This window comes from Watersipora subatra, chromosome 8, assembly GCF_963576615.1.
Source record: "Watersipora subatra chromosome 8, tzWatSuba1.1, whole genome shotgun sequence".
Classification (NCBI taxonomy): Eukaryota; Metazoa; Bryozoa; class Gymnolaemata; order Cheilostomatida; family Watersiporidae; genus Watersipora; species Watersipora subatra.
In genome coordinates, this window is record NC_088715.1 from 47617019 (window position 1) to 47643224 (window position 26206).

The window sequence follows — 26206 nt, forward strand, 5'->3', positions numbered from 1 at the left end:
GTTATTTAAGGAGAATCTAAGGCTAAGATTCATTATTAGAGGAGAATATAAGGCCAAGATTCATTATTAGAGGAGAATATAAGGCTAAGATTCATTATTAGAGGAGAATCTGGGGCTAAGATTCATTATTAGAGGAGAATCTGAGGCTAAGATTCATTATTAGAGAAGAATATAAAGCTAAGATTCATTATTAGAGGAGAATATAAGGCTAATATTCATTATTAGGGAAGAATATAAGGCTAAGATTCGTTATTTAAGGAGAATCTAAGGCTAAGATTCATTATTAGACGAGAATATAAGGCTAAGATTCATTATTAGAGGAGAATCTAAGGCTAAGATTCATTATTAGAGGAGAATGTAAGGCTAAGATTCATTATTAGGGAAGAATATAAGGCCAAGATTCATTATTAGAGGAGAATATAAGGCTAAGATTCATTATTAGAGGAGAATATAAGGCTAAGATTCATTATTAGAGGAGAATCTGAGGCTAAGATTCATTATTAGAGAAGAATATAAAGCTAAGATTCATTATTAGAGGAGAATATAAGGCTAATATTCATTATTAGGGAAGAATATAAGGCTAAGATTCGTTATTTAAGGAGAATCTAAGGCTAAGATTCATTATTAGACGAGAATCTGAGGCTAAGATTCATTATTAAAGAAGAATATAAAGCTAAGATTCATTATTTGAGGAGAATCTAAGGCTAAGATTCATTATTAGAGGAGAATCTGAGGCTAAGATTCATTATTAGAGGAGAATGTAAGGCTAAGATTCATTATTTGAGGAGAATCTAAGGCTAAAATTCATTATTAGAGGAGAATATAAGGCTAAGATTCATTATTAGGGAAGAATATAAGGCTAAGATTCATTATTAGAGGAGAATCTAAGGCTAAGATTCATTATTAGAGGAGAATATAAGGCTAAGATTCATTATTAGAGAAGAATATAAGGCTAAAATTCATTATTGGAGGAGAATCTAAGGCTAAGATTCATTATTAGAGGAGAATCTAAGGCTAAGATTCATTATTAGAGGAAAATCTAAGGCTAAGATTCATTATTAGAGGAGAATATAAGGCTAAGATTCATTATTAGAGAAGAATATAACGCTAAAATTCATTATTTGAGGAGAATCTAAGGCTAAGATTCATTATTAGAGAAGAATATAAGGCTAAGATTCATTATTTGAGGAGAATCTAAGGCTAAGATTCATTATTAGAGGAGAATGTAAGGCTAAGATTCATTATTAGGGAAGAATATAAGGTTAAGATTCGTTATTAGAGGAGAATCTGAGGCTAAGATTCATTATTAGAGGAGAACATAAGGCTAAAATTCATTATTTGAGGAGAATCTAAGGCTAAGATTCATTATTAGAGAAGAATATAAGGCTAAGATTCATTATTTGAGGAGAATCTAAGGCTAAGATTCATTATTAGAGGAGAATGTAAGGCTAAGATTCATTATTAGGGAAGAATATAAGGCTAAGATTCGTTATTAGAGGAGAATCTGAGGCTAAGATTCATTATTAGAGGAGAATCTAAGGCTAAGATTCATTATTAGAGGAGAATCTAAGGCTAAGCTTAAGAAAAAGGATATTAAACTAGAAGAGACAATCTTGACTATTTGTAGTGAGAAAGACAATAACAGTTTTTTAGAGTTTTAATGAGCACTGGCTTATAATATAAAATTTTGAACTGGTAGTGTAATTATAATATTGTTTATTATGTTGAATTTTTATCTTTTGTATTTTAAAAGTTTATTTTGTACACCAAAAATACATGAATTTCATTTAATCTGATAAAATCTCCGTTATTTTAACATGTGTGTACTAAATACATATCTCTGGTTTAAGTTTTCCTATTTATATTTTGGTCTTTACTTTAATTTTAGACTGATTGTCATTAGAGACCGAATGGTATATTAGACCGAATGGTATATTAGACCGACTGGTATATTAGACCGAATGGTATATTAGACAGAATGGTATATTAGACCGAATATTATATTAGACCAAATGGTATATTAGATGGAATGGTATATTGGACCGAAGGGTATATTAGACCGAATATTATATTAGACCGAATGGTATATTAAACGAATCAGTTTTAGATAGAATTTCTTTGGATGAATTGGTCTATTAGACCAATTGGATTTGGGTTATTAGGTATTAGAGCATTTTTACCAAATCTATTAAAATATCAGACATTTGACTTAGGCCGGTTTTACATAAACATCTACTGAAGGTTTGTTAATTTGCAGGTAAAAATTTGCCATGTGTTTGACATGAGATAGCAGGTTAATATACTTCAAGTGACATGTTACTGCAGGTGGTGTTTAGTCAGATGAGTGAAACAGTTGAGCAACAGACTAGCCTGTGTTCCAGCAGTGAAGAAACGGGTTCTGTGACAGAACAAGGTTAGTTATGTATAACAATCGCCAGGTAAAGCTTCAAGCACATCTATTTGATAGACATTTGTCTGTGTGTAAATTGATTCTGAAGACTGGCTTTAAATTGATTTTATTTAATTAGTTACAATAATTTTGATAAAGCCATCAAAGGCTATATACTACAGTTATTGATTAAAATTAAAATTTTTTTGTTTGTGTTATCAGTTTACAATTTATTTATTTTATTTTTACTAAATCGATTTTCAGTAAATGTTCGTAACATAGCAAAAAATACGCCTGATCAGTATAAGCCTGGGTCAAGTTTACCCTAGTCTTTCATAGACTTAAAAGTCTGACTACAAGTACAGAATGGGTAGAAAAGGATTGTCTATGATGTTAGGATATTTCTATTTATTAGTATGGGAAATGCGGCTAAACTCTTCCTGCCGCATCTTGTTCTAGTGGCCATTGATGCATTTTTGATTATCAAAAAATCTCCTTGGGATAAGGGTGGAGCCATTGCCATCAGCTTTTTAAAACATTGTAAAAATAGAAACAGGGAAGTTCTCATAAAGAAGTTCGTTAAATGGAACACATCAGAATGAGAGAACAAGTTGTAAAATCATAAAACAAATCATTACTATAATAAGAGCCGTACCTGCCTATCTAAAGCCACATTTGGAGGTTAGGAAAACATAGCACCTCGCATGGGAATTGAACTCGGGTTTTTGGATCAGCAGTTAGAGGCATTACCGACTGAGCTACTCAGCATCTCGCTGAATTGCTGAATAATTGTGCCCATAGCTATTACACCTGATGCTCTCCTACAGCACACCAGACTGTCTGGGTACTAGCCATTTATCATTTTTTAAGATTATAATTGTTGCCCTTATTGTTGTTATTACTGTCTGTTAAAAGTATTTGAAGTCTGTGGTTTTATAGTAAGAAATAGATGAACAAGCTTGTGGTTTACCAGATTTCTGCCGTTTCAGGAGAGAGAACTCAGGAAGACAGTTCGATGTCTGACCAGTTCGGCGAGCAGTACTTTAAGGACTTTGACTTCCTCGATAACGAGACGGAGCCTGAGGAGGACAATGAGGACAAGTTCAACTGGGGAGTGAAGCGGCAACACAGCCTGAATGAACTTGACATGCCAGAAGTCACCAAACACGATGTGCTGCAACGAATTACCCAGCGCAGGCAGGAGAGGTGCATCACACAAGAGACGGAGAGCTCGGGAGCCAAGTCTATCTCAGACGAAGAACAGGAGGTGAGATTATCCTGCGGCTAAAGGTGCTCTTGGGTTCTCTTTGCATAGAGGTTACATAGTTAGGTACACGTGATGTGTTCCAACTACAATCACGTACCTTTCATTTCTTTGGGAGGAATATGCGCATGCCTGGTGGGACATCATCAAAAGGCGTTGTCCGAGATCATAATAAATGTTTGATGTTTTCAGATTACGATATATGAACGCTTGCTTTCCAGCAAACCGGCTCAATGTACGCTAAAGTGTTTAACTTGATTCACTTGCTGGTCTTCAATGCATGGAGAGGACAACTTCATGTTTATGGATATATTTCGAGTTACATAATCGCTAATCATGTATCCCATTCTGCGATAAATATTTTTTGACATTTTATGACGCGTACCCATTTAGAGGTAGGGTGTAAGGCTATCCTGAAGCTAAGTCTAGTTCAACTAAGTCGGGGGATTTATCCTTTGATCTCCACCATGCTTTTTTTAATACACAAAGAGAGCTGATTTGTGCAAAAACTTCTAATTCTTTACTCAAAAAAAGTTTATACATATTTTTGGGGTTTAGCTGAGAAACTACCTGCATGTTTGAGAGGAGAATAAGCATGAAACAAGCTGTGAAGATGTTCAAAGCCTCGCCGTGTCTCTAGTTAATATGTGTTGCTTATATTTAATCAACTTGGACCCAGACAGTTCCTTAACTTTATGCTTAAATTATCAGTGTAGCCTAGTTGTAGTACTTCTCCTGAGCACAGGGGACATACCATCTCCTGGTCCCTCGCATGCCGAGTGAGATGCAGCAGTAGGGAGACAACTTTAAGAGAAGGAGTGCTGAGTTTACGCTCCTAAGTTGTTATCATGTCAACAGGCACTTGCTAGGATTAATGAAAACAAATACACAGCATGTGATATTTTTATTCATTTCTAAATTATTGGTTAAGGTCACAGATTCAAATGAGATTTTTTCTAGAAAGCCAAAGATAATCACTTACACCACAAAACACGAAATACTAAGCAATTGGCATTGTCAAAAAACAGTTAAACTTAATAAATTTATTCAGTGACATATCTTATCATTTTCAATACAAATGAGGCATTTCGAATATTGCACAACGGGCTCCCAATGTGAAGATTGTCAATGTGGTTTAGACTTTTATGAAGCCAAGTTATTTCCAACATTCATGAAAATGTAATGTTTGTAGCAAGCGGTTGCTATGACCTTTCTAAACGTCAACAAATAATACTGTTTTAAATCCAATCCATCATCGTTGAAGACAAATTTCTCAGTTTTTTTGTGCTGACTATATTGACCAACACTACCTTCGATAAAATCCTGTATCTCAGGTTCAATTGCTTCGATTTCAATTCCAAAAACAGTTTTGAAAAGCTGAGAAATTTCTCTATTACATAGGGTTGAAAAACGATTTCGTGAACCGACCTCATTTGTATTGAAAATGATATGACCTGTCACTTACTTTCTCCTGATACAGAGAATCAGATTATTATCAATGAGGATGTTCAAGTACTGGCATCATATAATATCATCTTGATGCGTCTGTGAGTAACGTTAGAGATTAAAACGCTCACGAGAGCCAGGGTCAATTGGTCACAGACTAGACTGGCTCGGAAGGCCAAAGTAGCCTTGAGCTTGTCGCTATTAATATTATGGGATTGCTATTGTGACAGTGTAATAATTAAATCAATTTCCAAAGTTTTTTGCTGAGTGATAGAGTTTAGCTTCTGTTGTTAGAGTGTTTAGCCGGCTACTCCTAGCAGATGAATTTGCACACAATTTTAGAAGATTCTATCAGAAACCATCAGTATTTTTCTATTATTTGTGATTGTTTTTGATGCTTGAGATGATCTGACTGCCAGGATGTTTCAAGATTAAAATCCACAAAACCTGATCGCGGTTAAAACACTCGAATAAAGTGAAAGTGCAATTATGTCGTTTATGGTTGTAAACAGACCAACAGAATAGAGATACGTAACGATGCAACCTGAATAGCTGATATCAACTATACCGACTAGTGACCTCATTCCCTATGTATTTTTCTTATGAGCGTTTTAACTGCAATCAAGTTTGGTCGATTTTAATCTTGAAACATCCTGACAGTCTGATCACCTCAAACATAAAAACAATCTCAAATGGTAGAAAAATACTGATACTTTCTGATAAAACCTTCTAAAATTGTGTACAAGTTCATCATTAAGACAAAATTTCAATTTTTTTCTGTTCTAATGTCCACCATGAGGTGTTGATATGTTCTAATGTCCACCATAAGGTGTTGATATGTTCTAATGTCCACCATGAGGTGTTGATATGTTCTAATGTCCACCATAAGGTGTTGATATGTTCTAATGTCCACCATGAGGTGTTGATATGTTCTAATGTCCACCATAAGGTGTTGATATGTTCTAATGTCCACCATAAGGTGTTGATATGTTCTAATGTCCACCATAAGGTGTTGATATGTTCTAATGTCCACCATAAGGTGTTGATATGTTCTAATGTCCACCATAAGGTGTTGATATGTTCTAATGTCCACCATGAGGTGTTGATATGTTCTAATGTCCACCATGAGGTGTTGATATGTTCTAATGTCCACCATGAGGTGTTGATATGTTCTAATGTCCACCATGAGGTGTTGATATGTTCTAATGTCCACCATAAGGTGTTGATATGTTCTAATGTCCACCATGAGGTGTTGATATGTTCTAATGTCCACCATAAGGTGTTGATATGTTCTAATGTCCACCATGAGGTGTTGATGTGTTCTAATGTCCACGATAAGGTGTTGATATGTTCTAATGTCCACCATAAGGTGTTGATATGTTCTAATGTCCACCATGAGGTGTTGATATGTTCTAATGTCCACCATAAGGTGTTGATATGTTCTAATGTCCACGATAAGGTATTGATATGTTCTAATGTCCACCATGAGGTGTTGATATGTTCTAATGTCCACGATAAGGTGTTGATATGTTCTAATGTCCACTATAAGGTATTGATATGTTCTAATGTCCACCATAAGGTGGTGATGTGTTCTAATGTCCACCATAAGGTGTTGATGTGTTCTAATGTCCACCATAAGGTGTTGATGTGTTCTAATGTCCACCATAAGGTGTTGATGTGTTCTAATGTCCACCATAAGGTGTTGATATGTTCTAATGTCCACCATAAGGTGTTGATATGTTCTAATGTCCACCATAAGGTGTTGATATGTTCTAATGTCCACCATGAGGTGTTGATATGTTCTAATGTCCACCATGAGGTGTTGATATGTTCTAATGTCCACCATGAGGTGTTGATATGTTCTAATGTCCACCATGAGGTGTTGATATGTTCTAATGTCCACCATAAGGTGTTGATATGTTCTAATGTCCACCATGAGGTGTTGATATGTTCTAATGTCCACCATAAGGTGTTGATATGTTCTAATGTCCACCATGAGGTGTTGATGTGTTCTAATGTCCACGATAAGGTGTTGATATGTTCTAATGTCCACCATAAGGTGTTGATATGTTCTAATGTCCACCATGAGGTGTTGATATGTTCTAATGTCCACCATAAGGTGTTGATATGTTCTAATGTCCACGATAAGGTATTGATATGTTCTAATGTCCACCATGAGGTGTTGATATGTTCTAATGTCCACGATAAGGTGTTGATATGTTCTAATGTCCACTATAAGGTATTGATATGTTCTAATGTCCACCATAAGGTGGTGATGTGTTCTAATGTCCACCATAAGGTGTTGATGTGTTCTAATGTCCACCATAAGGTGTTGATGTGTTCTAATGTCCACCATAAGGTGTTGATGTGTTCTAATGTCCACCATAAGGTGTTGATATGTTCTAATGTCCACCATAAGGTGTTGATATGTTCTAATGTCCACCATAAGGTGTTGATGTGTTCTGTAGCGCCAGAGTGTCTCTCCTGTCGAGGAAGTTGTAGAGTTACCAGCGAGTCCTGAGAGAGACGAGGTGGGAACTGTTGACTCCGATCCTGCTGACAGCATTCGCAGCAATGGCAGCGAGTTGGAGAATGGGCTTAGTGGACAATTAACCCTGGACACTGGTGAGTAGTGGACATCTGACTCTGGACACTGGGAGTTAGTGGGCAACTGAACCTGGACACTGGTGAGTTAGTGGGCATCTGACCCTGGACACTGGTGGGTAGTGTTGTGTTGCCCTTTTTATTTTTTATGTAAGAGCTTCTGCTTTGCACATCTAACCACAGCTTAGCAACACCGGAAAGTGGACAACAAAAAGGAATGGTGCTAACATAGCACTGTTATCATTTGCATGCATTGACTGCTTGCACGGAAGCTATTATGATTAGTTGTGACTCTCTCTATTTACCTGACAGGAATCTCCTTAGATACGAATTATGTATATATGTATATGTATGATACGTATGTATGTATTACATATGCGCATACATATAATAAATATACGCATACATATAATGCACATAGGTATATATATCCTGGTGACATATACTCAATTTTTAAACTCTATTCAAGCGTTTATATTCATTATAATTACTCGAGTTACTATCCTCCTGTTTGATGGTATAACAGCTATTGGTAACAAATATCTATCCGTAATTATCACAAAGGTTGTCTTGTAGATGTGCCCACATTTCTAAGTCTAAGCGGTGATGAGGTGGAAATCTGTTGGAAGTCTTACGTGGACAATTTGATGACAGATACAGCTGACAGGGCTACCTTCTCGGGCATATACAACCTTTTCTGTAAACTCTACAAGGTAGGTGGCCATCTTGGAAAATTTACAACGTAGGCGGCCATCTTGGAAACTTTTCAGGCTTTGTGTAGTCTCTCGGAAAACAACTTTTTATTTTTTGTTTTTAGGAAACAAAAAGGAAACTCACCCTATTGTCGAAGGAAGTCTGCTTCTACCTGGGAAAGACTCCCAGTCTCAGAACCATATCCTCTCAGTTCTCTAAAACACTAGAGGTTCTTCTTGCTCAGGCTATCTGTCCTTTTACTTACATAGACCCAGAGACGGTTAGTAATATATCTATATATCTCAATTTTTGTCCGTCATCTATATGTCCGTCAGCTGTTAAAATCTTGGAATTAAAAGCGCTCTGCTGGCTAGAATTGAACTCTCGGTAATTGCAACCACAAGTTTGTGGTCCAATTTTTTAACCACCAGTACGCCAAGGCTCGTTCTTATGGTTCATAGCTCTCACTGTACACTTTATACACCCTCTTCCTGATTTTACACGCTAAATGACTTATTATTTGAAACTCTATGGACTCTATCAACTTCTGTACAAAAACTTTTTGTATTATCCGTGCAATGCCGGGCATTCAGCTAGTAAAGGATTATACCTACATAAAGTTCAAAGTCACCAAAAGAACTAATAGTAATCAATGGAGTGATTGATTAATGTAGAAATATATCTGGAACATCAACTTTTAGTTTTTTCACTACAAAACTGTAGCACAATATTGTTTGTCAGATGTCTATGTTCCACCAAAAGCACCTTATGACCGACAGATTTGTAGCGACAGATTTGTAGTCAGAAAATTAGCAATTCGGCTTTTCAAATAAGTTTTTATTTTATTTATTCGTAAGATATATATATATATATATATATGCAAATACATATACCGTTTCAAAGTAATGGAATTAAAAGCTAATTCTAAACTCTACGAAAGCCAAGTTTGAAAAGCATTGTAGCTGCCACAAGAATTTTAGACATAAAAATCGTCTAGTTACATTGTACATGTATATGAATAAATATGTACATGTACATATATATGAATTAATTTTCATTCAACTTGCAAGGTGTTTGGTTTAGTGAATTCAGATAATGTCATTAGCCTAACTGTTAGGTTCAACAAGAAACAAGGTGAAGCTATCGTTACATATTCATATTCAGAAGTTTATCGAGTGCTGATAGGTACTTTATAGTCTCAAACGAGGGATGTCAGTTCATTTAGACATTTTATATTCAACTAATAGAAAGCACTTCAATGTGTTGCAATTATATCATCATGTTATAATATTCTGATATATAATAATACAATATCCTAATATATAATAATATAATATCCTAATATATAATAATATAATATCCTAGTATATAATAATATAATATAATAATATATAATAATATAATATCGTTGTATATAATAATATAATATCCTAATATACAAAAATATAATGTTAGTAATATATAATAATAAAATATAGTATTCCATTATATAATAATATAGTACGTAATACTTAATAATATAATATCCTAATATATCATAATATAATATAGTATTCTAATATATAATTACATAATATAGTATCTTAATATATAATAATATAATATCCTAATATATAATAATATAATATCCTAATATATAATAATATAATATCCTAGTATATAATAATATAATATAATAATATATAATAATATAATATCATAATATATAATAATATAATAATATAATATATAGTAATATAATATCCTAGTATATAAAAATATAATATAGTAATATATAAAAATAAAATATAGTATCCTAATATATAATAATATAGTACGTAATATTTAATGATATAATATCCTAATATATATAAATATAATATAGTAATATATAATAAAATATAGTATCCTAATATCTAATAATATAGTACCTAATATTTAATAATATAATACCCTAATATATCATAATATAATATAATATTCTAATATATAATAATATAATATAGTATCCTAATATATAATAATATAATATCCTAATATATCATAATGTAATCCAATAATATATAACAATATAATGTAATATCCTAAAATATAATATAATCTCCTAATGGTTTTGACTAAATCTGTTGACATTTGGCATTTTTAATTGCAGGCGGGCAGCGTGGGAATGTCTAACAAGCACAAGTTTGCACTTCTTGAGGTGCATGAAGCCTATCTCTGTTATTTAGAAAGGAGGGAGCAGGCTCAGGAGGTGAGTGCCTTTATACCCTGCCTATATCCTTGTGAGTGCCTCTTTCATAGCTGACACCCAGCCTATATCCTTGTGAGTGCCTCTTTCATAGCTGACACCCAGCCTATATCCTTGTGAGTGCCTCTTTCATAGCTGACACCCAGCCTATATCCTTGTGAGTGCCTCTTTCATAGCTGACACCCAGCCTATATCCTTGTGAGTGCCTCTTTCATAGCTGACACCCAGCCTAAATCCTTGTGAGTACCTCTTTCATAGCTGACACCCAGCCTATATCCTTGTGAGTGCCTCTTTCATAGCTGACACCCAGCCTATATCCTTGTGAGTGCCTCTTTCATAGCTGACACCCAGCCTATATCCTTGTGAGTGCCTCTTTCATAGCTGACACCCAGCCTATATCCTTGTGAGTGCCTCTTTCATAGCTGACACCCAGCCTATATCCTCGTGGTTCAGCTTTCAGCATCTGTCACTTAAATTGCCTATGTTCCTGACTGACTGCCGCTTGTAAACTTTATGTACTATAGAAATGGCTGATTGTAGTATAAAAATAGACTCAACATTTTACTCTAAAAGGCCTTGCATATTCCTAGACTTGTTTTAAAGCAAGCCTTATTGCGGCCAAAACATTGTGTTTGTGGAAATAAATTAGATGAAGTAAAATATATGTTTAATACAGAGTAGCATACTCATAGAATGATGCTATTTTATGCTGTACTCATAGAATGATGCTATTTCATGCTGTACTCATAGAATGATGCTATTTCATGCTGTACTCATAGAATATATGCTATTTCAAGCTGTACTCATAGAATATATGCTATTTCAAGCTGTACTCATAGAATGATGCTATTTCAAGCTGTACTCATAGAATATATGCTATTTCATGCTGTACTCATAGAATATATGCTATTTCATGCTGTACTCATAGAATATATGCTATTTCATGCTGTACTCATAGAGTATATGCTATTTCATGCTGTACTCATAGAATATATGCTATTTCAAGCTGTACTCATAGAATATATGCTGTTTCATGCTGTACTCATAGAATGATGCTATTTCATGCTGTACTCATAGAATATATGCTATTTCAAGCTGTACTCATAGAATATATGCTATTTCATGCTGTACTCATAGAATGATGCTATTTCAAGCTGTACTCATAGAATATATGCTATTTCATGCTGTACTCATAGAATATATGCTATTTCATGCTGTACTCATAGAATATATGCTATTTCATGCTGTACTCATAGAATGATGCTATTTCAAGCTGTACTCATAGAATATATGCTATTTCATGCTGTACTCATAGAATATATGCTATTTCATGCTGTACTCATAGAATATATGCTATTTCATGCTGTACTCATAGAGTATATGCTATTTCATGCTGTACTCATAGAATATATGCTATTTCAAGCTGTACTCATAGAATATATGCTATTTCATGCTGTACTCATAGAATGATGCTATTTCAAGCTGTACTCATAGAATATATGCTATTTCATGCTGTACTCATAGAATATATGCTATTTCATGCTGTACTCATAGAATATATGCTATTTCATGCTGTACTCATAGAATATATGCTATTTCATGCTGTACTCATAGAATGATGCTATTTCATGCTGTACTCATAGAATATATGCTATTTCATGCTGTACTCATAGAGTGATGCTCATTTCATGCTGTACTCATAGAGTGATACTATTTCATGCTGTACTCATAGAATATATGCTATTTCATGCTGTACTCATAGAGTGATGCTATTTCATGCTGTATTCATAGAGTGATGCTATTTCATGCTGTACTCATAGAGTGATGCTATTTCATGCTATTTAATTGCAGTGTTTAGAGAATATAAAAAGCTCCATAAAGATGCACTCACTAGGAACTCATATTTCTGACTTCTCTGGGGATGAACAGGTAGGGCTTTTATTAATTTACACAATTGTCTCATTTTGCTTTTGTTCATTCTCTCTTTTTTGTTCCTCATTCTCACACTTTGTTCTGTTGTGTCATTGTCTCCTCTTGCTTTTATCTGGTCCTCCCGTCTTTGTTGTCTTCCTTTCATCTTCCTCTCATCTTCCTTTCATCTTCATTTCATTTTCCTCTCACTCTTCTCTCACTCTCCTCTCATCTTCCTTTCACTCTCCTCTCACTCTCCTCTCACTCTCCCCTCACTCTCCTCTCACTCTCCTCTCACTCTCCTCTCACTCTCCTCTCACTCTCCTTCATCTTCCTTTCACTCTCCTCTCTCCTCTCACTCTCCTCTCATCTTCCTTTCACTCTCCTCTCACTCTCTTTTCACTCTCCTCTCACTCTCCTCTCATCTTCCTTTCACTCTCCTCTCACTCTCCTCTCACTCTCCTCTCATCTTCCTTTCACTCTCCTCTCACTCTCCTCTCACTCTCCTCTCACTCTCCTTCATCTTCCTTTCACTCTCCTCTCACTCTCCTCTCACTCTCCTCTCATTCTCGTTCATCTTCCTTTCACTCTCCTCTCACTCTCCTCTCACTCTCCTCTCACTCTCCTTCATCTTCCTTTCACTCTCCTCTCACTCTCCTCTCATCTTCCTTTCACTCTCCTCTCACTTTCCTCTCACTCTCCTCTCATCTTCCTCTCCTCTCACTCTCCTCTCACTCTCCTCTCACTCTCCTCTCACTCTCCTCTCACTCTCCTCTCACTCTCTTTTCATTCTCCTCTCACTCTCCTCTCACTCTCCTTCATCTTCCTTTCACTCTCCTCTCACTCTCCTCTCACTCTCCTCTCACTCTCCTCTCACTCTCCTCTCACTCTCCTTCATCTTCCTTTCACTCTCCTCTCACTCTCCTCTCACTCTCCTCTCACTCTCCTCTCACTCTTCTCTCATCTTCCTCTCATTCTCCTCTCACTCTCCTCTCATCTTCCTTTCACTCTCCTCTCACTCTCCTCTCACTCTCCTCTCACTTTTCTCTCATTTTCTCTCACTCTCCTCTCATCTTCCTTTCACTCTCCTCTCACTCTCCTCTCACTCTCCTCTCATCTTCCTTTCACTCTCCTCTCACTCTCCCCTCACTCTCCTCTCACTCTCCGCTCACTCTCGTCTCAGGTTTCGTTCCTCACTCTTCCTTTCTCTCACTTCTGTTTTTCACGATTGTGGGGATTTCTTTTTTCCTAAAATCTTCTATTATTTTTACTTTCTGATAACTTTGTTATGTTAATAGATGGAATGCTGCTATATCTATGTAAGTTTTGCTTGAAATCTATTTCTTCTTATCTATATCTATTCTAACACACTTTTCTTTGACATAGCATGACGTAAGTTATTAATGGTGACCCTATAGCCAGCAGTCTTCTGCAGTGCTTAGCTACTACCCTTTTTGTTTTACTAATATATGGTGACCCAGTAGTTGAGGGCATGCTCTTCTGCCCCAGTTAGCTATCACCCTGTTTATATTACTGATATTTGGTGACCCAGTAGTCGAGGGCATGCTCTTCTGCTCCAGTTAGCTATCACCCTGTTTATATTATTGATATATGGTGACCCAGTAGTCGAGGGCATGCTTTTCTGCTCCAGTTAGCTATCACCCTGTTTATATTACTGATATATGGTGACCCAGTAGTCGAGGGCATGCTCTTCTGCTCCAGTTAGCTATCACCCTGTTTATATTACTGCACATTATCTCTGTATATAACTTTAATTTTAGTCTCTGCTCCTCTGCAGTTTGTACTCCCTTCTCTATGATTGCCAGCCGGTACCATATTTTTTCAGATTACAAAATGCACATGAAATTTTTATATTAGTAAAACGTGCAGTCAATGCGTCTTATACTGTATGAAAATATCTTATATTTATATGTCTGTACAGTGAATCTTTTTACGCTACCCTAAAAATCTGTTAAAGTGTTTTATTACGACTTCTTCGGTAAGCATTGGATACATATGGTGCCTCAGCATGCCTTAATTAAAGACCACGAAATGACACATGATAAGAGACACACTGTTGACACAGATTTCAAACTAGAGCAACTGTGTACCAATTCAATATTAGTATTAATCAAAATTAATAAGTCGATGGGAAGGAAGTGGAGGAATAAGATGAGCAAGATGAAAAAACAAAGAAGAAGAAGAGTCATTGAGAGAACAATACAAGATGGCCGAAATTAGGAGGGAAGATATAGCAGTGGATTACTGGACAGAGATCAGCAGGTAGAAGCATCTCTATAGTCTCCACATGTAAGTGATACGGAGATTAACCAATTTTAACGAGGTTCTTCCTGATGCTTCCGTCTTATGAAAACACTTCATTTCTCCATTTGCACAACTACCAGTTTGCCGCATTTGCCAAAGAATTACGACGACACAATGTCCATCTTTCCGGATTTATCTTCAAGAAGAAGATCCCTCTCACCTTTGATATACCGAACCAACTGTAATCTGTACCATAGAAAAACAAACGAGGACATCTCCTGAGAATCAGATATCATCCTTTTTTACTGGTTGTGGTTGGTAGATTAATGAAAAGAAACTAACCACCATGGTTATTTTTAAAAGGAAGACTTTGTCGTAGGAAACATTTTTTGTCGGGATCATCGTCACGGTCAATTCAAAAGGCTGGATGATCAAAGAGGAAATGATTGAGCTGGTGCAAGAAGTTTACATCAGGGTGGCTTTTTCTACAGTTCTCTGTTTTATCAATATACGGCTTCATGTGCACAGAAACTGTCAACAGCCAAGTGGAGAATACCGATTCGAAGCTTACAGTCATGCTGAAGTCTCTTGTGTATGGCGCCTTACAGTGCCTCGCGTTGCGCGTTCACAACTCGAGTTGATCAACTCGAGTTGCACAACTCGAGTTGTGAACGCGCAACACGACTTTTCAAAAGTAAAGCGCAATATATTGGTATTACGGTAGAATAACCGTAGATCTGGTTATATTAACAATGGTATATCAATAGACACCCATTAGCTAATAGAAATTAAACTATGTATGTACTGTAAAACTAGAGCTAATAGCGAATTATTAGAATTATACTGTGCCGAGTTTGCAACTCGAGTTGTACAACTCGAGTTGCACAACTCGAGTTGTACAACTCGAGTTTGTAAATATAACTCGAGTTGTACAACTCGAGTTGCACAACTCGAGTTCATCAAAACCCAAGCCGAGTTCTTTAAACAGCAACTCGAGTTCAACAACTCGGCTTGAGAACATCTCATCGTTTCATTTTCTCTAGCTAAATGGAATTTTTTGTGCATCATTAAACGCCGTTGAAATAACTTCTATGTTCATTTTGGTGTTCATTCAGTTTCTTGTCAGATTCTAGAGAGATGACTCTTTTTTTATTTGAAAAAGAAGTTGCCCGGCTGGCTGCGAATTTCTTTTTCCCAAACAGGTTTACATACGGCAGTAAAATTTTGGCTCATGATTGGCTTTAGTAATTGAGTTTTAGTAACCAAAACTTACATCATTACATTAGAAATCAATAGTTATAATTAGAAAGAAACACAAAATTCTAAATAACGTAGCAAAACTGATGTTATCATTCAAAAAGTGCTGTTAAAACGTAAGAGGCGCTCACTTAAAACTCATTAATTTAAGCCATTTTGAATAATATTTTGGAATTTTGTGTTCCTCTCTAATTATAACTATTGACTTTCAATGTAATGATGTAGGTTTTGATTACTAAAACTCGATTACTAAAGCCAATCATGAGCCAAAATTTTACTGCCGTATGTAAACCTGTTTGGGAAAAAAAATTCGCTGCTCGGTTCTCATATAGATTGTTTTTAGTTTGCTTTTTACATTCTACAATTGTTTTTGTCTCTTTATATTTATTGTAATGAATATGCGCAAATCTCGCCAATATATAATTTAAATATGTATACATATTTAAATCATTATTATTATTAATATTAAATTTCTGTAAATGAGACACCCCAATCACTCACTTTGCTTTCTTTACGAACCCGTGTTAGTTTTGCGCATAGGTAACACAACTCGAGGTCATAAACCCAGGCCGAGTTGTACAATTCGGCAACTCGAGTTGGACAACACGGCAACTCGAGTTGATCAACTCGAGTTGTCAACGCGCAACGCGAGGCACTGTAAGGCGACATACTTGTGTGGTATCAGGCCACACAAGTTGTTGACATTATTGATTTATTGTCGTATCTTATAAGGTCAAAGGTTGCTATATACAATATCAACATATTTTTAGACTGATTAGAATGTTTTACTTCCAATATGTAGGAAAGAGCATTTGGTAGTACAGAGTTGACCAAGTAGTTGAATAGAAAAACATGAGTTATTCTCTCTTGCTCATCTTTTCTCACTAAAATTGTCATTATCTCATTTCTGATTAGGTTAATTACAGTCCACCGACCTTCACCTTGATAAGGTTGGTGACAAAGTATTTGGTCATTTCCTCTTTGGTTACAACAAGGCTGAACTAGGTCAGAGATGTTTAAAAGGACCATTAGGCTCTTGGCTACAAGCCCTTAGAACTTTCACAACTCAGAATTATTCCAACCTATACACAACTTTCCCAACCACCACATTACCTTCAACTATTTGTGAATAGGTAAAGCGCACTGTTTTTTTTGTGATGGCTCAATTTTGGCACGAGTTCCATACGTTGTTCAATGGTAACAGCAGCCTCTACTTAGCCTTACAACCCCTATCATATTGAAGTGTTCGGGCATTCATTGCTTCTGGGAAATATCAAGTAAACATATGTAAACCAAAGTATAGTCTTGTAATCTACTTCACGTGAGATATCGCTGTCCTTGTAGAGAATAGAGGTGTGTAATGGACTCTATAAGTTACAGTATCAGCTGTTTGTGCTCTACACAACCTACATAAAACTACTTGAATCTCTGAAGGAGGTGTGTCAGCATGAGGAGGTAAGCATTTTCTTTCCTCTTTTGCATATCTCTGCAGGAAGACGGTGAGGTTCGAACAGGACCTTTGAAGTTTTCTAAATGAACATATTACCATCATCGAGCTAACACCTAGCAATTAATTTCTGTGCAAACTGACTGAGTTAAGCATTGCAGTCTAAACAGTCATGACATTGGTCAATAATTGTCTAATCGCGTTTTGTACAATGAAGAGTGAGAAGCCATAAATGGTTCAAAGAGTGGTTACTTTAGCAGCAATTATTTTGACTTCTTCTTTTCTTCATTGTACTTTGTTCATCTCTGAATCTGGACCAACCGGTCATGGGGAGCATTGGTTCAGAGAAACTAAATTGTCCACCACCCAGAGGTGAACCTTTGTTCAAAACGGGCCAGTAGTGAAGGGGATGAAAACTCAATGAGCTAAACTAAATACTCAATGTACTTGAACTCTCTGCTTTTCTTCCTTTGTGGAATATTTCCATGTTGATATGATTGGTCAGCGGTCAGCAAATGTTTATCTTTGTTGCTTAAGGATGACCTTGCACAGAATTTTAATGAATTTTATCGGAAAGTATCAATACTTTTTCACCACTTGTGATTGTTTTTTATGTTTGAGGTTATTTGATGCCAGGATGTTTCAAGATTAAAATTGATAAAACTTCACCACGGTCAAAACTTTGGAAGAAAAATATGAGCTGAAATGATGTCACTAGTTGCGCGGCTGCCTTTTTCTCTCATTATTGCTATCGGCTATTGCATTCAAGTTGCAACATTACAGGTCTCTATTCTGACCGTCTCTTTGCCAAAGTGCTACTATAAATGTCGTTATCGCACTTTTGCTTGAATTTGAGCGTTTAACCGCAGTCAAGTTTTGACGATTTTGATCGTGAAACATCATGGCAGTCGGATCACCTAAAACATTGAAAACAATCACAAATGATAGAAAAACGCTGATACTTTCTTATAAAGTCTACTAAAATTGAGCTCAAATTCATCTTTAAAAGTGTCAGTTTATCGTTGAACCCCCTAATTGCGTTATTCATTAAGTCTATGATAATTGTTTATTTTAAACAAATCTGTGGAAATAGTTTTCAGTTGCACAGAATTAGAAAACAATTAATATGTACTGCGGTGCAGCCTAATCAGAAGTTTTCCTTGAGAATTGTAAGTCTGTGATTTACATTCCTAAAGCTGGTAAGGTGAAAGACCAAAAACCCCTACAAAGAATCAGATTCAATCCCCTTACCGTACCGAACATTGCTATTTATTTATCCTATTTGTATTGACTTATAAACTATTAGATTATTAAAAAATCTTTTGAAATGGGATCAAATTTTGTGTGATGACACTTGATATGCACACCCTTTTGCATGATAACATGTAGTATGAATGCATGTAGTACAACAACATGTAGTACAATCACATTTTTGTGATCATGATACATACATTAGCTTTATATGCGCATATGTTGGTGGCTGTCTTTTTTAAGAATATAACTGTTGTATTCATGTGATGACAAACAAGTAAATTATAGGGAAATTAATATTTAGTCTCATTCCAAAAGTCAAATTCAAGAATCATATCTTATACAGTTCTTATATCTTATATACAGTTCACATGGCCTTATTTCTTATAGCCAACTGTTCACATAGCCTTAGTTCGCATAGCCAACTGTTCACATAGCCTTAGTTCACATAGCCAACTGTTCACATAGCCAACTGTTCATATAGCCTTAGTTCTTATAGCCAGTTGTTCACATAGCCAACTGTTCACATAGCCAACCGTTCACATAGCCTTAGTTCTTGTAGCCAACTGTTCACATAGCCAGCTGTTCACATAGCCTTAGTTCTTATGGCCAACTGTTCACATTGCCAACTGTTCACATAGCCAGCTGTTCACATAGCCTTAGTTCTTATAGCCAACTGTTTACATCGCCAACTGTTCACATAGCCTTAGTTCTTATAGCCAACTGTTCACACAGCCAACTGTTCAGAAGATATTCTAGCCATATAACTGACCTGAATTGAATTTTGTCTGGTTTCATTTTTTTATTTCAAGTAGTGAGTCTAGATAAATTTTGTAAAAACTGGAAAACTTAATTCTTTTTTAATGACTTATTACTGCATGGAAACACACAAAACTACCTCAATTAGACATTTTGCTGGAAGCATTTCAGAGATTGTTTTTTTCTTTGAAGAATGGCTCTTGTGAAGACCCGCACCTGCAGGTGATTACTGTTTGGTGTAAAAGACTATGTTAAATTTCATTTTGTGACCTTCTAAACTTATTTGAATTTGATTTCAATTTAAAACCAAAATATTCAATACCTATCACCCCAATACTTTGAAATATATATCACCTCATCAATGAAGTTTTGGCATAAATAGCAAATTGATAAGGATAACCAGCTGGATTTGGTTAACCGCCTTGTGAAATGTCCTACTTTGGTTTTGGCATGATAATTAGCTAGAGTTTGTGAAATTTTGATTTGCTCCGAATGTGTGGAAACCTGCTTGCAATTATTTCTACTAAGGAACAACAACTCCAAGGGTGGGTTTCCTGCGACTTGATAATTTGATGATAATTCAGCAGCAGCTTCCGATCTCTCTTTGGATATCGGCACATCTCTGGCTGCCAGAGTTTGTCTTTGAATCGCTTCTTTAGATAGTCGCCTTTCAGCTACATAACTTTAGCAGTCGAAACTACCTGAGGAGTTTTTCTACCTGTACACAGGCGATGAATATGTCAGATAGCATGAGCTCCATAGCTGCGGAGATGCAAGAAGCTATTAATGTGATAGAGGCTGACTCCTCAACCCCCCCAGAGATAGATATGACTGTTTTAACACAGACAGGAGCAGAAAACAAGGTCGTTGAGCTGCTTACCAACAAGAGGTAAGTGTAATTTTGTATGTTTATTTGTGCGTTCTCAGGCTAACAGAACAGGTCCCTTCGTAATAATGTTGTAACCAAGTCTTTTCTTAACCATATACTATGTTGTTATCACCTTTTCTATGATTTCTCTGGCTTCCCGAAGCCAAGAGTCAACTATTATATAATTTTGTTTGAAAAAAAAACATCCTGCTGAGAGATAGAAACTTGTAAATTGTTCAGCAAAATTAAAAACTAGCTTCTTTCAGATAACTGGTGCCAAAGTAGCCTGTGTACCTTAGACTCCCTCCTCGCTCTACCTTTCCATTTTTAGCAGAAGTAGTCTTGTTGTAAGAAACTTCAGGGTTGGTTGTTTTGAAAATATTTTCATTCAATCTTACCGCAATGTGTCGACCCTTTCGTAAATTAGAACAATATTTAGCTGGTTCAAAGTCTGAACTGTTTGAATTTGACCTTTCAAAGGCAAAGTTTATTAAGTACAAGAATACTACTCAAGTCTGTAAGAATAAACATTGTTAGAAGCTATGCAGATTCGTATATGATATTATTATTCGTTTGTAAGGGGTTTGGGAAAAGCAATTCTCTGTTAGAGTAGTTCTATGATGGAATAGTTCTATGATAGCGTAGTTCTATGATAGAGTAGTTTTATGATAAAGTAGTTTAATGATAGAGGAGTTCTATGATTGAGTAGTTCTATGATAGAGTAGTTCTATGATAGAGTAGTTCTATGATAGAGTAGTTCTATGATTGAGTAGTTTTATGATAGAGTAGTTCTATGATAGAGGAGTTCTATGATAGAGTAGTTCTATGATAGAGTAGTTCTATGATAGAGTAGTTCTATGATAGAGTAGTTTTATGATTGAGTAGTTCTATGATAGAGGAGTTTTATGATAGAGTAGTTTAATGATAGAGTAGTTCTATGATGGAGTAGTCTTATGATAGAGTAGTTCTATGATAGAGTAGTTCTATGATTGAGTAGTTTTATGATTGAGTAGTTCTATGATAGAGGAGTTCTATGATAGAGTAGTTTAATGATGGAGTAGTTCTATGATAGAGTAGTTCTATGATGGAGTAGTTCTATGATTGAGTAGTTCTATGATAGAGTAGTTCTATGATAGATGAGTTCTATGATAGAGTAGTTCTATGATGGAGTAGTTTTATGATAGAGTAGTTCTATGATAGAGTAGTTCTATGATTGAGTAGTTCTATGATAGAGTAGTTCTATGATAGAGAAGTTCTATGATGGAGTAGTTCTATGATGGAGTAGTTCTATGATTGAGTAGTTCTACGATAGAGGAGTTCTATGATAGAGTAGTTTATTGATAGAGTAGTTCTATGATGGAGTAGTTCTATGATAGAGTAGTTCTATGATGGAGTAATTCTATGATAGAGTAGTTCTATGATAGAGAAGTTTTATGATGGAGTAGTTCTATGATGGAGTAGTCCTATGATAGAGTAGTTCTATGATTGAGTAGTTCTATGATTGAGTAGTTCTATGATAGAGGAGTTCTATGATAGAGTAGTTTAATGATAGAGTAGTTCTATGATAGAGTAGTTCTATGATGGAGTAGTTCTATGATAGAGTAGTTCTATGATAGAGGAGTTCTATGATAGAGTAGTTCTATGATGGAGTAGTTCTATGATAGAGTAGTGCTGCCAAGATAGAGTAGTGCCGTAAACGTGCTGCCTGTCACTGCAGGTATACACAGTGTATTCAGTTTCTGAGAACTGTCCGACATCACTGGCCTGGGGACAGATTTGGCCTCACTATCGCTGATGATATCTCAGCATGCCTTAGCATTTACTGCAATCATTTGGTTGACGAGAAGAAAAATGGTGAGTGGTAGACGATGTCATTGATTTTAGTCAAGTACAGCTGCCTACGGGTAGTTTTGATTTTAATGTTTGCTAGTATTTTGCTAGTATATTTTGCTATAGAGTTACTGCCTTAGTTTCCAATTCTATTCATGAGAACTTCAACTATAATATTCTAATCTGGTTTACTCAGAGGAAAAACTTTTTTTACATGTAATTTGTCTCGGTGCCTAAATTGATAATTGGTACTTTGGTGTCCACTGGCCTATAGTTATTCTCATATGTGATGTCAAAGGGCTGGTTACAGATTTACAAACAGTTATACAAAAGATATTGCTAAAAGGAATGATTTGTAGATTTTCGTCAAGCGTGTCATTTCTCATAAAAATCTTTCTCATTGGCCGATTTCCCAATCTTCTGATGTCAGAGGCCGCTAACTATAATAATGACGGTGGTATTAGAAGCGGACAGTCAAATGACTATATATGAATTTAATCTGTTTCAAGGTTTCCTTTGTATGTTAAAACGGTCATATCAGACCAAATATTCCGCGAAGATTACCCCATGCCAGTCATTCAATTTGTTCCACAGCTCAAGACAAGATAACTCCTTAATGAATACTTGAGATAATTACATATAATGGAGCTTTAAAACAAACACATCATAAAAAGATGTAAAGATGAATGTATGTGAAAACCAAATTTTTCATTTATAGATGTAGCATAAATTTGGTTAAACTTATAACACATACAGAAATAAATGAACACCTTAATTTAAAAGTTAGAGTGGTAAATGTTGATTATGTTGATTAAAAATAAATAGTCTGTTCAAAGACCTTTATAACCCGGCTAACGCCGAGCATTCATGTAGTTTTCACTATAATAAAAGTAGTGTCCTTTCGGCCATCTGTTTGTTCGTCTGTTTGTTCATCTGTTTGTTCGTTCGTCCATTCGTTTGCTCGTCCGTCTGTTTGTTCGTCCGTTTGTTCGTCCGTTTTGTTCGTCCATCCATTCATCTATTTGAAGCCTCGCTAAAGGAGTTGAGAATTTTTTTTTCATTCGTGTGAATTAAACTTGGGTCCTCCGATTCATGGTTCAGCACTCGAACCACCCCACTACTCCACCACCTTGCCACTTCATGAATTGATTATGCACATAGTTTTTACTCATTACGGGTCTGCCAAGCGTACGTAATAAAAGCTCTAAATAGTTTGTTAGGTTCATGATAATCGCAAATCGAAAACAGTCGAAAGTCAGGCGTAAAGTCTCACGTCAATATATTTTTTCTGGAAGTAGCTAAAGCCTTCATTATTCATGTTTATGCGTCAGCACCGAGTGCTAACACACAAACATGTGCCGTGTGCTCGGTCTGTGAGGAGGAACAGCTTTAAATATTTATAAAATTCTGAAAAAGCAGAGAATATGTTAAGTTATTTTACTGACAGGGTTGGTGGTGGTAACAAGAAGCGCAGTCGACCACTCCTCTATCAACAGACAACTATTAGATCTCAGGCTACAGCTCAACTCTGTCCTCACGCATCTCTCTCAGTCAAGCAAAGTGGAGGTCATCTGTAAGACGGATAACTCCTCGGATTCTAAAAAGACCACATCTCCTTCGAGGCTATCTGACTTCAGCAAGCCCAAAAGCGCGGATGTTTCTCCTAAAGTTCGACCTATGGACTTGCAGCTGCTGCCTGCATCTCCGGCATCCAGGGAGAGCTGTAGCAGCGCACCTTTGTCTCCTTTGGCTGGCAGTAAGGGTGGGTGTCGGTCACCCTCGACAAGCGCTAGCGGAGATGAGACAAAGTCATTGTCAAATGGAGACTCGGTAAAACTGACGAGTGCTCTTTAAATCAGTATAAATGAGTTTGAAACTCTCAGAGGCTTCTGTTTGTTCAATGTTCAACCTTCTGTTTTCACTCCGTCATTTGAACTATTATATTTTGTATTTTTATTTTGTAGCTGTTATGGTTGCTACTTCAGGAATTACAGCTATTACATTTAATACTTTTATCTTTGCGGCTGCAAAGTTTAGCATGTTAGCTAATTTATCTTTGTTTCGTAGGCAGTTTCATTTGTATCGTCAGGATAAGATACATTGTATCCAAAACTGTTATATTATCAGGATACACTATCTTGTATTTTAAGCTGTTACATTATCAGGATGATCTGTCTTGTATTTGAAGCTGTTGCATTATCAGGATAAGCTGTCCTGTTTTTGAAGCCGTTACATTATCAGGATAAGCTATCTTGTATTTTAAGCTGTTACATTGTCAGGATAAGCCATCTTGTATTTGAAGCTGTTACATTATTAGGATAATCTGTTTTGTATTTGAAGCTATTACATTATCAGGATAGGCTGTCTTGTTTTTGAAGCTGTTATATTATCAGGATAAGCTGTCTTGTTTTTGAAGCTGTTACATTTGACTTTCTGTAATCTCAAAATTCCTTTTACTTACATTTTTCTTTTTTCATTTTTCATGCTCTGGAACATATTTTTGTATGAGAGGTATGTTTCTGTGCAAATGGTGCAGCTTAGTCAATGCGACATTTTATCCGGTCTTTTCCGAGGGTTGCTGTGCTGTCATAATTAATGTTCACCATGTTCGCAAGTACCTGTAACTTTCAACCTGATTCTTTGTACAAGAAATAAGAATTCAAAGCTGTTAAAAATCTCAGACCACTTAATTTAATTGTGAAATAGCCTTACGTTGTTGAGCTTGTAGAGAAGAGGTCTGCGGTCATTGATGCTGTATGTGAGTGTGGATTGTAGCTCTACTCCTGGAATAGAGTTTCGTTCAGTCTATTTTGAAAACTATCAACAAAGGTCTGTGATAAAAAATTATGGTTTGTTTGGGGACTAGATCTCATTATGTATTAATATAAGCGTTCGATTATAGGGTGGCGCTCTATTTTTCCACCCTTCTCTTAACGTGGCGCTCAAAGTTTACTAGAAGTAGCGTTCAAATAACGGTGGCATTCAAATACAGATTTTACTGTAAATACAGTACACATGACAACTGCTCTGTACATGTGACATACATGTACATATATACAGTGCGTATAAAATCTTCATTGCATATATCAGTGGAACAAAGTGTTTAGGAATACTAAGATTAAGTGAGTTTCCTTCAAAGTTGCTTGCAGAGTTTGTTACGGCAGTTGGTACTGAACTGAAAAAATAACTAGTACAAATATTTTGGGTAACTACAAACTTGCTTTGCTTAGATCGCTGATTCTATACGACAGTGATTACCAAGTGTTGACAAGAGTACTGAAGGTTTGTATTCCTTCTACTTTCTATTCACCACACTATTGCATATCAACATATACCAGCCTGTCTAAGGCATAACAACAGTACCCTAAACACAGGGTGCTGCACAATGTCATACGGTCTTCGTGTAATACTTGCTGAATTCGAGCTAATGTTTTAAATTATCACCTTTGGTTGACTCCAAAACCCTTAGTATATTAGGAGCCACATACATCGGTCCAAAGCCACAGTTGGACGCTGAGAAAAAAGATCGCACCATATGGGATTCGAACTCGTATAAATGAAAAATAATTTCTTTAGCTCTTCAACATTCTAAGCTAGATTTGAATTTTCTTAAAAACATTTCACCAAAAAAACATGTTAGATTTTCTGGATGTAAGATTTTGTGGAAGTTGTTTCTGCAAAATTTACAGATAAGTTTTTTGCTGTCTATGTTATCGACCTATTTTTATTTAAAGCTTTTCTGTGAAAGGAATCTACTTAATTGGATTTGCTATTATAGTGATTAGAGTATTGGACTTGCTATTACAGTGATTAGAGTATTTTACTGATTTGAATAGCTTTGACCAGCTGCAAAATGACTGAATCATCTAAATTGCTATCAGACAATCATCTTTTACTTAATCGCATTGCTTAAAATCGCATAAAAACAGCTTTTCTCGACTAATGTATTTTTCCAGATTCCTAAACTCACTTGATATTTCTCTCCTATATCTTTT

At 35.8% G+C, this 26206-nt stretch overlaps 1 protein-coding gene across 1 annotated transcript in view; it reads left to right on the top strand.

Annotated features, from left to right (window-relative positions):
- LOC137402641 (protein furry homolog-like) overlaps positions 1 to 24880 on the top strand; it is a 120120-nt gene extending 95240 nt beyond the window's left edge. The window contains exons 53-64 of the mRNA XM_068089146.1: positions 2326 to 2413; positions 3379 to 3656; positions 7568 to 7724; positions 8280 to 8416; positions 8521 to 8676; positions 10528 to 10626; positions 12475 to 12552; positions 13833 to 13853; positions 17401 to 17511; positions 20242 to 20402; positions 22099 to 22235; positions 23659 to 24880. Of these exons, the coding sequence (XP_067945247.1) occupies positions 2326 to 2413; positions 3379 to 3656; positions 7568 to 7724; positions 8280 to 8416; positions 8521 to 8676; positions 10528 to 10626; positions 12475 to 12552; positions 13833 to 13853; positions 17401 to 17511; positions 20242 to 20402; positions 22099 to 22235; positions 23659 to 24065 (1830 nt within the window). The 3' untranslated portion in view covers positions 24066 to 24880. The remainder of the gene's footprint in view (positions 1 to 2325; positions 2414 to 3378; positions 3657 to 7567; positions 7725 to 8279; positions 8417 to 8520; positions 8677 to 10527; positions 10627 to 12474; positions 12553 to 13832; positions 13854 to 17400; positions 17512 to 20241; positions 20403 to 22098; positions 22236 to 23658) is intronic.
- Positions 24881 to 26206: the final 1326 nt, after the last annotated feature.